Source organism: Oikopleura dioica, chromosome PAR (genome assembly GCF_907165135.1).
Source record: "Oikopleura dioica chromosome PAR, OKI2018_I68_1.0, whole genome shotgun sequence".
Taxonomy (NCBI): domain Eukaryota; kingdom Metazoa; phylum Chordata; class Appendicularia; order Copelata; family Oikopleuridae; genus Oikopleura; species Oikopleura dioica.
Window position 1 is genome coordinate 3532892 of NC_137293.1, and position 12303 is coordinate 3545194.

The following is a 12303-nucleotide window of genomic DNA, read 5'->3' on the forward strand; positions in this document are numbered from 1 at the left end:
CAGCAAATTTGCATCTTTCGGCAGATCAGGAGCACGGAAGAGGACATGTTTGGGTACCTAAAGAAAGGACTGTTTGACTGGTTTGATTGTCCTCCAAATTAATCAAAACCTAGAGAAAGCCTTGAGAGTTTTAAGAAATCCTCCGAAATCTTCTGTTCTATCAATCGAAAAATATTAACAGTAAAACTTACGTTGCGTTGTGAAAGCACTTATTGCATAGTGCCGGCGTGCAATATCCTGCAGCTGAGGATCCGATGCTCAAGAAAACGACGATTTGGCTTATAAAATTCAACAAGTTCATGATTCTTCTTCTTGAAAATTTTTGATTGTAAATTGTAGTTGTGACTTTCCTTCTGCATGAGAGCGCCTTTTATAACACCACGAATGCGCGATGCATAATTTAGCGTCGTTCTGAGGCGTCACTTTGGTGTCGCTTTTGCCAACATACAAAGGGACAATTCTAAGTGATTGAGCTAATTAATTTATTTTCAAAACACTGTTTTTTCGTCATATTCATTTTAAATTCAGTTTAGCGATTCTGAATCGCCGATTCAAAGGGCATTTGAGCGGTAATTTATGAATTTTATTGTTGCAGAAATCTTGATAGCACTTAAAATCACTGGAATAAAACGCTTAGTGGCCATTTTCCAGTGGTAAATCTAAGGTTGAGGCACAGATTGAAATACAGAATGGATTCAAAGTCTACTGTCGAGCGAATTTTCGCACTTTGCTCCAGTGCAACAGATTCGCAAAGATTGCCAAGACGCTGAAACCACCAACGATGTACGCCAAAACTCGACAGTAATACAACCCACATCCGTTGTCTTCACACGGCCCATTGGGGACTTGGTCTTCAGAACAAGGCGCAAAGGCTTGAATAAGCATGATTGCGGCTCCACAAGCGATTTTGTCTTAAAAATTTATTGAAAAAAAAACCACCAGAGTTAACTCAGAAGTACTCAATCGAACTTTAGAAAGAAGAACAGGCTTATTCTGAATAAGCAATTCAAAGAAAATACTGTGATTCTCTCATGTTTAATCAATCAAAAATCTGTCAATGAGAAAATGACAGTATGTCGTATTTTGATTGAAAATCAGTTTCTCTTATAGATATCGATAAGAGAGTCGATTTCTGGAAGCTCTTTACTGATACCTGTCAAGCTCATGGCTCCATAAACAAAGGCCGCCGTGTTCGTATTTTCGCCGATAAGAGCTGCTGTGATGGACAAACTCTGCACTAGAATCGTACTCGTTCCTGCGCCGAAAATGACCGGCAGCAAGTAAACACCCCAATGAACCTTGCCTCCGTTTTCGATCGGGTCGTTTTCCAACAATCCTGCCCACATACAACCGGCGATCATGATCAAACAGCCAAGGAAGAAAGTCACATTCTGAACAAGTCCTTTCGGACGGGAAAGAAAAATTGGCATTGTTTACCTTGCCAAGATGTTTAGCAAGAGGTTTCATAGCAAAAGAGACAACAAAGCCCGTCAAATAATTGATGAGCGGCAAGCTTGTGATGAATTCCTTCGGCAAGTCCAGTGATTCTTGGATGTAGAATGGAAAATAAGTTGCGGTTACATTGACAATCAGTCGTGTAAGACAATAAAGGATTCCGACGTAGTAGAAGAGTGGCTCTTTCATCCATTGGCACCAAGTATCAACCTGAAAATTACCTCCAATTCTGAAAAAAACAAAGCTTTACCATGGGTGCCTCATTATTCTTTCCAGCTCCGAGCTCATCAACAGCCAGAACAGAGCTTCTAAGCGAAACCCTGCTCAGCATTTGCGACGTAGAGGGGTCATTTTCGCAACATTCTTCCTGATTTTCTTCTATGTCTCCACCTTTTTCCTCACAGGAGAGTTTTTCAGGGACAAAGAAGTGAAATATCAGGCCTTGGAAGACAAATCCAAGGGCAACAGCACCGAGGGAAAGCTTCTTGAAGACATGGGCGTCGGACCAGCTTACTTGGTCGGCTTTTTTTGGGTTTGGACATTTTTTCTGGTTTTTTCACTTACTCAATGTTATATTTTCGAGAAGATTATACGACAGGAAGACTGACTTCGTTGTCTAAAGGCTTGTCTAAAAGTATCATTCGATTTAATTAATAAGAAGTATATAAATTAATTTAAATCTGAAGTTTTATGGTTCTTTCTCATACTTTGAAAATATCTGTCTCAAACCTTCCTGGAGGATTGTCCCAAGAGCAATTTGGCTTCAATCCGTCTGTCACACTTTTTGTAAAGTCTCATTATCCAAAGTCATTTAAAAACGACCTTTTGGAATTTGACCTGTTTCCTGAGAATCTCAGGATCAAGCTCGGAGTCGTCTGGCGACTCTAGAAACAGACTTCGGCCAACAAGAAAGACGGTGATAGATGACAGCAGAGTAAATACGTTTCTGATGGAGGTGAGCTGCACTCGTGCAGAATCCTTGCACGTGAGGAATGGAATCAAGCTCAAGTGGGAGACCTAAGCATTTTTCGGTGAAAAAAAAATTCCGTCACTTTTCTCGAAGAGTTTATGTAACACTTTCGTAAAAAGGAAAAAAAACGTACCTGCGCAGAGGCCCAAGCGATTTGGAATAAAACAATAAATGGGATGTAAAACAAAAAGAGCTGAAATTCGGACCAGTTTTCACTTGGCCGGTCGTATCCAGGAGGAGGGGAGTAAATAAACGGAAAACTAAAAATAATGAAAAATTAATCGATGATAATAACTTTACGTGAAGGTTATAAGAAGAGTGCCAAACATATGCCAGCTTTTTCGCTTGCCATATTTTTCCCCACAAAGGCCGACTTTGTCCAGGCCAATTCCAACCAGAGGTGTGGCGATTCCATCCGTCAACTGGCCAATTGTCAGAAGAAAACCAGAGTATAATTTTGATAAGCCTACTACTTCTTGAAGACAAACTTTTTGGCTTTTCAAATGGACTCTTTCAGATCCTTTCTGTTATATGAAAAGCCATCCCTAGAAGATAACTAAACCACATCGTCGCAACCAAATCCGACTGCACATGACCAACTCCATAGCCCCAAAAAGTCTGAAAAACAACCTCAATGTCAAATCTCAATCATGGTTATCACGCGTCATGTGACCGTCATTGATGAAAGTTAGATAATTCCCCTGTCCACTTGTGATTCAAAGTATGAAAAAGAACGTGAGAATCATTCATTCTATTTAGCGCACGATAGAACCGGCAAAGACTGGTGCGATCAAGGAGGAAACGCGTTAAGTTTAATGATGACTTTAAAATTTACAAGGTCAAGATTGATTTTATGAGGATGCTGACAAGTTCAAGCGACAAGTCTTCTTGTTACGTAATCAAATTTAGGTTTAAACTCGTCTAATTTGTAGAAAAAAAAAAGTAATTTTGGAAGAAAAAATGACCGAAAAAGCCGTTTTTTCGCCCGTCAAATTACCTTTGACGTCCATTTGAATCTTCTGTAATCGACAGTACTTCTCTGCGTCGTCAATCTCGATCTCTGTTCATTATTCTTTGATTCATCATTATTATTCGCCATTCTCAATGATTTGATTCTTTCTTTTTGACGATTTCTCTGTCTGAAAATGAACGAGTTATTTTTGTTTGCCAATGTCAGAAGGAAGCGAGGTTACAAAAACTTTATAATCTCGTGTTTGTCTTCTTCTTGTTCTTGTATCACGAAATACGGAAATACAGACATGCCGGCATACGATGGGCGGGCTGTATGATGAAAATCTCCCACGATGCACGAGTGACCTCTAACCCGCTCGGCCAAGGGCAAGGGTAGAAAATCTACGTCAGAATAACAATTGAATATATTAGGGCAGGAAGGAATATTTTTCCTATTTTGGAGAGGAAATATTTTTTGGGAAAGCAAAATAAAAGGAGTTTTCTCTTAGAAGTCTCAATTTTACGGATCTTTCTCTTGATAAATTCTGTTCGGTTCATATTTTTCAAAATCTCTGCCGTTTATTCTTAGGGGTGTATCGATTCTAAATATTAATCGTTCGATAAAAGTCTCGCAAGCAAAAGATCAATCTCTTTATTACGGCAGTAAAAATTACAACATCAAATGTCAAAGAAGACCATCTTCATTTTCATCTCTCAGACGGGTATTCTCTAAGACCGAATTACGAAAATAAAAATGGCAATTTCGAAAATTGAAGAAAACAACGAAAAAACTGTGCTCTTTTTAAACTCTTCATTTATCGATCAGTTGAACACTTGGCGAGTGCCCAAATTTCTGTCAAGTCTGATTTTAGTGTCTCTTTTTTTTCTCTCTCTCTGTTCAGAATTAACGGAAGAGGCAAAAAGCTTTCCATGGTCCTAAAGAGCGAGTTGCTCAGGATTTATTACCCGGTTACACTTCTCTCGCGCAAGTACTTGAATCTTGTTTTATATCCAGATGTCGCGGTAAATTGATGGCTCTCGAATCAGTGGGAAAAATGAACTTATATGTGTCTCCGAGAATCGGCGAACTTGATCGTGATTCGGGCGGAAAGGGCAAGATAATTTTACATATTTCTTTTCTTACTTTTTGTCTGAAGGAATGAAGGAGGTCTGACAATTCTGCAATTCTAGCGTCTTTTTCTTCCAAAACAACCTCGATTTTAAAATTATTTTTTGCAATTGGGAAAATTTTCAATGCTTCAGAATCTTTATAAGGAAAGTAAATCTGAAGCCAACAACTCGAATCTGAAGACAAATGTTTGCAGAGTCCAATGTTCCCGTTCTCCGCTAATGCCCCTCAGATTTTAGCTGTCAAGAGTGGATTTATTTCTGCAACTATCTTCGAGTTGTTTCCGTAAATAATATTTATGAGAATCGAGGCTTTATTTGACAGTTTCGGGAATCAGCTGCTGATACGGAATCACTAATCATCGAATATTTTTGACTTTCAGGAAAAAAATATTTTTGAAGTCACACCCTTATTGACGGGATGGTGTCTGGAACCGACAAAAAATTTCGACAAAATTTGCGTAGGCGGCTACTCGGCTGCTGATTGGCCGGTTTGCTGAATCTAGGCTTCTGATTGGTTGAAAATTTCCATGCAAAATTTATCGAAATCTTTTGTCGGTTCCAGACACCTCCCCTTATTCACGAGGGGTATTTTTCTGAAACTATCACTCGATATAGTACCCTAGGCTTATTCCTGAGAAGCTTGAGATCAATAAATAAAGATCTATTTTAAAAGTTGCCACCCACGATCCCTGGGATTATCGACTATTGGTATGCTTATTCAAGTACCCCCGTTTTTGCTTGTATAAATAATAGAGCATTTGAGTGAAAACCTTTGAAGCAAAGCTCCGAAATTTTCATTGTTGAGTAGTTTCCAACAATGGTCCGCCTTTTGTGATTTCCTCTGGCCAATCGTTAACAACTTTGCTAGAGGCCAAAAGAGTTGCCACGGAAAGAGAAATATTCAATTGGCAATTGCCCATCAACCTGACTGAAGAAGATTGAAAGAAAAATATATTCTAGCGCAGCGTCTTTGAAACAGAGATTTGTCTGAAGATATGGAAGCCCACGATAGTACAAAGGTTTTGATGCGATAAATGTTTTTTTTTATCAAAAGAAGGGCTATATCGCCATTTAGCAAAAAAATCACTGCCATGGAGCTTTTTCACTAAAAAATGCATTTTGAAGTCGCTCGGATCTGTTACATCATCAACTCCAGAAGCCGATCGAGATCCCCTAAGCTGCTCAATTTGCAAGAAACGTACTGTAAATCCAAAGTTCCTCCCCTGCCTACATTCATTTTGCTACCAGTGTATCAAAAAGGTATGAAATTCTCGTCATAGACAATTTTAATTTGATTTATTCAACAAAAAAAAGCTTAAAATCAAACAAAAAAGCTGTATCAGACTTTTCAATCAGCATGAAACTCATTTATTATTAATAAAATTGAATATTGAGGATTAATTTTGAACGATTTTTTTGCGTAATCTAACGGCTTTAGAAGAGATAATTTCCTGCAGCAATTAAATAAAACGCTTTTTATAATAATTTTTTATTTCATGCGGTGCAATAAAATTAGCGCCGGCTAAAAATAGAATCTGCAAATGAGTAAGGCTGTGATTTAGCTGCCAGAAAGCGGAGATCTCAATTGCCCTGATTGCTTTGCCTCGTTTCAGTTTTTGACGAAGGAAGAAGATTATATTACTGATTATACCAAGGAAAAGGTTTTATTGGAATGTTATAATTATGAGTCTGAATTTGAAATGGCATCTTTAATTACTTATTCGAGGCATCGGCATTGCTATGATGTTTTTTGTTTCATTTTCTGTTTTCTCAATCAATTGATTGACAATCATGCTTGTTTTCAAGCATTTATACGAAAATTGACGAGAGCGCCCCTGAACCCTTGAAAAAGATCGTATCTGATTCCAACGACGCCACGAAATGCGACCTTTGTTGTTCCGAAGAACCCCTGGACGGATACTGCGTTAGCTGTGAAATTTCCTTGTGCGTATTTTGCCGTCAAGCTCACTTGGTAAAAATCAACTTATCCTGCCTCCCCTTGAAATTGAATTTCAGCGGCAAAGTGCAACGAAAAGCCACGTAATCAACAAACTACAGAGCTGGACAGTGCAGTGTACAACTCATCCTGAAGAACAGTGCTCGATTTTTTGCCTCACATGTTCGGAGCTTTGTTGCAGGAAAGGCTCTAGATTCTAGAATAATTATTGAAAATTTCAAAGCGCTTTGATTTTGATTCGATTCTTAGCCTTTTTGAGAGACTGTTGCCTGACAATCCACCGATCCCATGAAACTCAATTCGTCGAAGAAGTAGATGGCCCCTTAGTTCATCAATTTGCCGCACGACTTGATGAAAATGATCAATTGATAAACGATCTGTCAGATAAACTTGATGAAGCTGAGAAACGAAAAGAAACGATTGAAAAAGAGGCCGAATTTGTTACTCAACAAGTGACTGACTACTTTGATCGATACATTGAAGCCATCAAGGTAATTTCACTTGGGAAAATCAAGCTCGAATTCTTCCTTTAGAAACATTCAGAAGACGTCATCAAAAATGTCCAAACAATTAAGAACGCCGAGCTCTCAAAAATGGACGAAATGATCGGCGACCTAAAAGCACTCGGACAAGACATCGAGACAGCTACGGATGTCGGAAATGTCGCTGCAGATGTTGGAGGAGCTCAAATGGTGCACATGCTTCCAATCTTGAATGACAGATTTACGAATCTTCATACAAAGGCTTCGCGACTTGAACCGTAAGATTACAAGTATGGGCTTATATATATATCGATATTCTTTCTAAAGAAATAAATATTTTTTGACAAAAGATTTTTCAGAATACCAGCAAAGTTCTCAGTTGGATTCGATGCGACGAAAGATGTTACTTTCGAGGAAATGAGCTTCAAGGGAGACTTAGAAAGCAAAGTATCGGCAAGAAAATGCAAGCTGATACAAAATTTCAAGGTTTGAGTAAACACCATAAATATTTAAAAAGACTTTGACTATGAGGATTTTCTCTTGCATGGTAATTTTGAGCTTCTTATCCTAGTTTCGTCATTTAATATAGCTTAAACCCGAGGATTCAATTTCAGGCTGCGAATGTAAACGAACCCTTCGAATTCATCCTTGATACTTCTTCATGCTCTACCCCCATATCAACACGCGACGTGTCTGTTGATATCCGACACAAACGATCACAAGAAAGTGGAAAATACAAAATCCGAGCGGGCGCAGAAGGGAACATCCTTCTAAAATTCCTGACAAGCACGACTGGTCATCATGAAATCAAAGTTTCGGTAGGTCGACTCTTTCCTCCCCTGATGATTATTCTTTATAAGATAAATGGGCATCAGCTGAAAGAATGCCCATTGAAAGTCTCCGTCCGAAGCCGTCGAGCATCCTCTCGAGCATCTACGAAAAACCGCGACCATCTGATCTCAAGCCCAACAGCTCACCTGACAAGTAGTAGACCAATGTCGCCAAACGACTCGGTTACCTCACATTTTCAAACTGTTACACTTTAAAAATATTCTTCGAGAATAAAAGGACATGTGAAGGGAGTAATTTTTGTTCTGTTTGAATTTTCCTGCATCTCCTAGAAAATTTTTTTTTAATCGAGATGCGATAAAACAGAATTTTTTCCATAGATACGACTTTTCCTAAACTTCCTATCAAATTAAACCAGTCAGGATAACATTTACGAAAAATCATTTGCCGGTCGTACGCCATAAATACCAAGATATAAAGTGAACTGTCTCCTCAAATTTTGATCATATTTCGCTAAAAAAATGATCGAATTTAAAATCGGTCAAGAAAGAGGGCTTTGCGGCGACTGGAGTCTTTATTGGGCCAACTTTTGCTATTGGACCGCTGTCGCCTTTCAAATTATCATTTGCTTTCAAGTTCAATTCATGTGTATATACTGGAGAAACGTCTCTACAACGGGAACAATCGCGTCTGCTATTTTAGGTAAGAAGAATTGATGGACAGTGATTTATAACAAATTGTTATTAAAAATACTGTATTCAAGGTTTTATCGCACTCACTTTCTGGTTGGCCTTTTACATCAGGGGTTTCTATGAGATTCTTGTGACTTTTTGGACCGTCGTGTTACTGAACAGTCTCGCTGCTGTTTCAAACATTGGATACTTTTTCGGTCTTTCTCAAACAATTTCTATGTCTCAAGTTTCTCCAGCGGAATCAGCAGATAAATCTTCAAATATCAGCGCGGCGATTTCCTGTGCAAACGCTCTTGGTGGTTTGAATTTTTGTTTTTTTCTTGCACTGCTTTCTGTTCTTGTTCTCAGCGGATTTTGTGTTTTTTACTAATATAAGCTCCCAAGTTTCGACATTTGCATAGGATTGATAATTGTCTGTTTTTAATAGTATATTATCTTAATTATCTGTTTTTCTGAATAATTAACTGTGGCTTCAATAAATAATGAACAGAAAGTAAGTTAGACTATATCAGACGTTTTCTTCTCGAGTTTCAGCTGATCTTCATGATCATTAGTTCTCCTCCTTAATTCTTCTTCCAGGCATTGAATGGCAAAATCATCATGATCGTCGAACTTGTTTGCGAACATATGAGGCCGATTGGTCACCTGAAAATTTATGAGTTTCAAGGTGATGATAGAACAAGTCGTAAAGCGGGGACTTACCCACGCGAGATCGCCACTTCCGAAAACGCAAACGCCGCGCCGAGTGTATCCTTGACAATGATGAGGAGGTGATTTCGCATTTGTCCATAAAATCAGACGGGAGAATTCGTTCGTGCTATTCTGAATAAATAGCAAAGTGAGTAGGATCTATTCAAAAATTCTGACAACTCCTACTATAGGACAAAGACCGCAGAATTCCTTGCCAGTTCTTCTCGAATCTAACTTACCTTCATTTGAAATTCATGCCCTGGAGCGCGTTCCATCCAAGCAATCGATGCCCAAATAAACTCATCTGGCGAAAAAGCATCTCTAGACCACTCAATCAGCTCCTTTACTTCTTCATCTTTCGTCATCCAATTCACAAACTCCCTGGTCACCATATTATACGCACTTCCAGCATAAATTTCAATATCAATAGGCGGCGGTGATTTTCTCCAAATCGTCGGTTTCGGGATAAATTTATATTCTCTGAAGAAATTTCTTTTGATCCTCCAGTGCCTTTGGTAGCGCTTGAGCTTCTTCTTTGGCATCGTTTCACTGGTGATCGAGTTTTGTGGATAAATTGACCGGAGATGATCGACAATTTCAGAGTTTGTTTTCAGGGGAAAATCCTCTCCGCAAACGTTGATTAAATATCTCCACTGGATTTGATGCTCCAGAAGCTCTTCCATGCAGTTAAGATCAGCTTGGAAACGCTCGTACGATCCCCAAAGGACGCTTTCTCTTTTTCCCGCGAGAAAAACATTTGGAAAACAACTGGCTAGCTCTTCGAGATCGCTATAAACATCGTATGGTGATTTGGCATCGATATGAATACAGTAGACATTCTCAGACGAGTATATCGCCCGTAGCAGTCGCTCAACTTGGCCTGGGTTTTTGTGGACGACCATCGAATAAGCAAGAGGGAAATCGGTTCTTTGAGGTGAATTTAAATTCGGGTAGTTTCGGATTTTGAAGTATTCTTGGCAGCTTGTTTCTTGAATAAAGGTGGAAATCGCTCCATTTGGAAATGAAAGCGAGTCGATTTTCGTGGAAGTTTTTAGTTGCTGAACTCTCTCAAGTTCCCCAGTATCTTCCTAAAATTTTTGTCGGTACTAGATGCTAAATTTCAGTACCTTGATAAGTGATTCACAATTTGGGAAGCTTCTGGCTTCTCTGAAATCAAAATAGCCTTGCAACTTTCTTCGAAAATCTTCATCAAGCTCTGTTGTTTTGTACCTCACCACTTTCTTCTCGACAGTTATCTCTTCCGCGATTCCGCCATGTCGAAGTTTTAAGAAGAAGATGATGAAAGAAATGACTATAAAAAATCCCTTCAGTATAAATTTAAGCATTGTTTGACCAACAGAGTGCCGAGTTCGCATGCTTCAGTGTTTGTTAAAAGCATATATCTTTGTTGATTTTGGTTGAAATTTTGGCTTCTCTCTACTATTAAAATCTATTTCCTGTAGTGTGTACTTTTCTCATGGCAGTCTCTCTCTTTCGACTAATTTGATTCGCTCCAGAAGAGTACTTCTTGAAATATTTTTGCGCTTGAGTTCAGCTGAAACAACTCAGTGTTGCTATTCTCTTTTCATTTTATTTTATATAATTTATAAACACTTTCGCTTCAGCGCTTTTTCTCTTACAAGAATGACAGAGTATAATAGGAGGTATTTGATTACTTTCTGCTAGTCGAACTAATCGCGAAAAATCTCCGTTTATTAAGTTTTTAATCAACGTCAGAGCTAATTCAAAAAGGCTTAACTCTTAGTTAAAGGAGACTTACTCTTGAAAAATTCGAGAGAAGACGTGAATGATTCATTGGGTACAAGAGTCCAAGATTCTTCAATGAACATTTCTGTTCAACCGATATACTGATAAATATGAGCCCAAAAAGATGATCCTGAATATCGCTAACCTGTTGTTATATAATAAATACACGGCAACAAGCGTGCAGGCTTGAGTTCAGCAGCCCAAGAAGTGATTTTCTCTTTCATTTCATTTTTTTTTTCGAAATTTACACTGCTCTCCGTTCAGATCCGTTACGATTTCGCTCAAGATAACAATCACTTTACCCCCGAGCTACTGTTGAACTATCGCTCTTCATCACAGCTGCTATCTCATTTTCTTGAGTATTGACCTTCTTCTTACTTGTAGAGCCCGTGGTGAAGCTGCATAGTTGATAATCAACTTAGGGGCCAGGGTTAAGGTCAGTGGTGACCGTTAGGGTTAGGCCAGCCTCTTCTACGAATAAGATTTTCTAGCCGAGATTTCGGAAAGAAAAGGAATTCCGAGGAAATCTTAAAATCTTAAGACCTGTCGTTTTACTGTATGAATCAGACAATTTTGAAGATCGATAATAATTAAAGTCATCAAATTATCAATGCGATCCTTTTCTGTGCAAAGCCGTCTCAAATCACAGTAAAATGCATCTCTCGCTGCATCATTTGTGCCAGTAGAAGAGAAGAGATGCTGCTGAAAGCTTCGAAATCCCGGAGAAGAGGTTTTTGTAACAATATCGTCTACTATTCGTTTTGGATGATAGCATCGTTGCACACTATTTTGACTGTGAATACGCACTTGTTGCGCTTCATCAAGTTTCGATCGTATTTTCTCCAGCAACATGACGATTTCGGTAAGATTCATTTGAAACAAGACATGTCACTCTTCAGATCTTTCCTTTCCAAAAGTAACTGTCTGCACATCTTCAATGCATTCATACAGGAAGCTCAAAGAACTCTACCCTCAAATGAGTCTTCGAGCGCTCAAGGAATTCTACGGACATTCTGTCATCCGACAAATTAGCTTTACCCACCAACATGGTACGAATTTCACAGCTTTCAAGCAGAAATTCGACCCGAAGAGTTTGATGTCTAGTTCAAGAATAAATGTGACGGAACTGAACCAAATCGACTTGGGTAAGATGAAGACCACAAAGTGTTGAAAAATTTTGCATCTTCGATATTTGTTAATGATTTATATTCTGAAGCTTACTTTAAATCATCCTTCGAACGTACCTGCTTAATACCAATATTACGTATTGTTACAAATAACACAAAAATCCGAAAAATTTCATGAACGAAACTTTTAGCCGAATTCATGATCAACACCCTCCCAAACTACTTGATGGTCCATTGCGTGCTAGAATTCCTCGACTGCCGATTTCTCTGGGAAAAAGTCTTTTCCATGAAC

At 38.7% G+C, this 12303-nt stretch overlaps 5 protein-coding genes across 6 annotated transcripts; 2 read left to right on the top strand and 3 right to left on the bottom strand.

Moving 5' to 3' along the window:
* Nucleotides 1-492: 492 nt before the first annotated feature.
* Nucleotides 493-2096, bottom strand: LOC145701268 (major facilitator superfamily domain-containing protein 12-like). The gene is made up of 5 exons (XM_081778491.1): nucleotides 2049-2096; nucleotides 1706-2002; nucleotides 1438-1665; nucleotides 1154-1391; nucleotides 493-911 (listed from the first exon to the last, which is right to left on the bottom strand). Exons 1-5 carry the CDS (start codon nucleotides 2094-2096, stop codon nucleotides 703-705), a joined length of 1020 nt encoding a protein of 339 aa, XP_081634617.1. The 3' UTR covers nucleotides 493-702.
* Nucleotides 2097-2141: 45 nt separating this feature from the next.
* LOC145704201 (major facilitator superfamily domain-containing protein 12-like) lies at nucleotides 2142-4495 on the bottom strand. Of its 2 annotated transcripts, none has more exons than XM_081781640.1 (7): nucleotides 4343-4495; nucleotides 3423-3564; nucleotides 2971-3043; nucleotides 2726-2912; nucleotides 2559-2685; nucleotides 2300-2472; nucleotides 2142-2235 (listed from the first exon to the last, which is right to left on the bottom strand). In XM_081781640.1, the coding sequence occupies exons 2-7, from the start codon at nucleotides 3522-3524 to the stop codon at nucleotides 2157-2159; spliced, it is 741 nt and encodes a 246-aa protein (XP_081637766.1). In that variant the 5' UTR covers nucleotides 3525-3564; nucleotides 4343-4495; the 3' UTR covers nucleotides 2142-2156. The 2 variants fall into 2 exon arrangements, with proteins under 2 accessions (XP_081637766.1, XP_081637768.1); XM_081781642.1 differs by having other exon boundaries at nucleotides 4370-4470.
* Nucleotides 4496-5251: 756 nt separating this feature from the next.
* Nucleotides 5252-6251, top strand: LOC145701269 (E3 ubiquitin-protein ligase TRIM56-like). Its single transcript, XM_081778492.1, has 4 exons — nucleotides 5252-5526; nucleotides 5633-5767; nucleotides 6070-6168; nucleotides 6234-6251. The coding sequence occupies exons 1-4, from the start codon at nucleotides 5503-5505 to the stop codon at nucleotides 6249-6251; spliced, it is 276 nt and encodes a 91-aa protein (XP_081634618.1). The 5' UTR covers nucleotides 5252-5502.
* Nucleotides 6252-6718: 467 nt separating this feature from the next.
* Nucleotides 6719-8019, top strand: LOC145703852 (uncharacterized). The gene is made up of 5 exons (XM_081781250.1): nucleotides 6719-6955; nucleotides 6998-7224; nucleotides 7306-7432; nucleotides 7561-7764; nucleotides 7807-8019. The coding sequence occupies exons 2-5, from the start codon at nucleotides 7058-7060 to the stop codon at nucleotides 7990-7992; spliced, it is 684 nt and encodes a 227-aa protein (XP_081637376.1). The 5' UTR covers nucleotides 6719-6955; nucleotides 6998-7057; the 3' UTR covers nucleotides 7993-8019.
* Nucleotides 8020-8843: 824 nt separating this feature from the next.
* Nucleotides 8844-11153, bottom strand: LOC145703106 (beta-1,3-galactosyl-O-glycosyl-glycoprotein beta-1,6-N-acetylglucosaminyltransferase 3-like). The gene is made up of 5 exons (XM_081780417.1): nucleotides 11030-11153; nucleotides 10245-10429; nucleotides 9357-10205; nucleotides 9130-9249; nucleotides 8844-9072 (listed from the first exon to the last, which is right to left on the bottom strand). Exons 1-5 carry the CDS (start codon nucleotides 11106-11108, stop codon nucleotides 8926-8928), a joined length of 1380 nt encoding a protein of 459 aa, XP_081636543.1. The 5' UTR covers nucleotides 11109-11153; the 3' UTR covers nucleotides 8844-8925.
* Between the last annotated feature and the right edge of the window lie 1150 nt (nucleotides 11154-12303).

Coding starts and splice junctions, on each gene's coding strand:
- LOC145703852 (XM_081781250.1), top strand. CDS start 7,058: ATGGACGAAATGATCGGCGACCTAAAAGCACTCGGACAAGACATCGAG. Junction 7,225..7,305: donor AAGGCTTCGCGACTTGAACC/GTAAGATTACAA, acceptor AAGATTTTTCAG/AATACCAGCAAAGTTCTCAG. Junction 7,433..7,560: donor AGCTGATACAAAATTTCAAG/GTTTGAGTAAAC, acceptor ATTCAATTTCAG/GCTGCGAATGTAAACGAACC.
- LOC145701269 (XM_081778492.1), top strand. CDS start 5,503: ATGGAAGCCCACGATAGTACAAAG. Junction 5,527..5,632: donor AAGCCCACGATAGTACAAAG/GTTTTGATGCGA, acceptor TGCATTTTGAAG/TCGCTCGGATCTGTTACATC. Junction 5,768..6,069: donor GCTACCAGTGTATCAAAAAG/GTATGAAATTCT, acceptor GCTGTGATTTAG/CTGCCAGAAAGCGGAGATCT.
- LOC145703106 (XM_081780417.1), bottom strand. CDS start 11,108: ATGAAAGAGAAAATCACTTCTTGGGCTGCTGAACTCAAGCCTGCACGC. Junction 10,206..10,244: donor ATTGTGAATCACTTATCAAG/GTACTGAAATTT, acceptor CAAAAATTTTAG/GAAGATACTGGGGAACTTGA. Junction 9,073..9,129: donor GAAGTGGCGATCTCGCGTGG/GTAAGTCCCCGC, acceptor ATAAATTTTCAG/GTGACCAATCGGCCTCATAT.
- LOC145704201 (XM_081781640.1), bottom strand. CDS start 3,524: ATGGCGAATAATAATGATGAATCAAAGAATAATGAACAGAGATCGAGA. Junction 2,473..2,558: donor TCGCTTGGGCCTCTGCGCAG/GTACGTTTTTTT, acceptor AAAAATGCTTAG/GTCTCCCACTTGAGCTTGAT. Junction 2,236..2,299: donor CTTGATCCTGAGATTCTCAG/GAAACAGGTCAA, acceptor CTTTACAAAAAG/TGTGACAGACGGATTGAAGC.
- LOC145701268 (XM_081778491.1), bottom strand. CDS start 2,096: ATGATACTTTTAGACAAGCCTTTAGACAACGAAGTCAGTCTTCCTGTC. Junction 1,666..1,705: donor AGAATAATGAGGCACCCATG/GTAAAGCTTTGT, acceptor GGTAATTTTCAG/GTTGATACTTGGTGCCAATG. Junction 1,392..1,437: donor TTGCTAAACATCTTGGCAAG/GTAAACAATGCC, acceptor GGACTTGTTCAG/AATGTGACTTTCTTCCTTGG.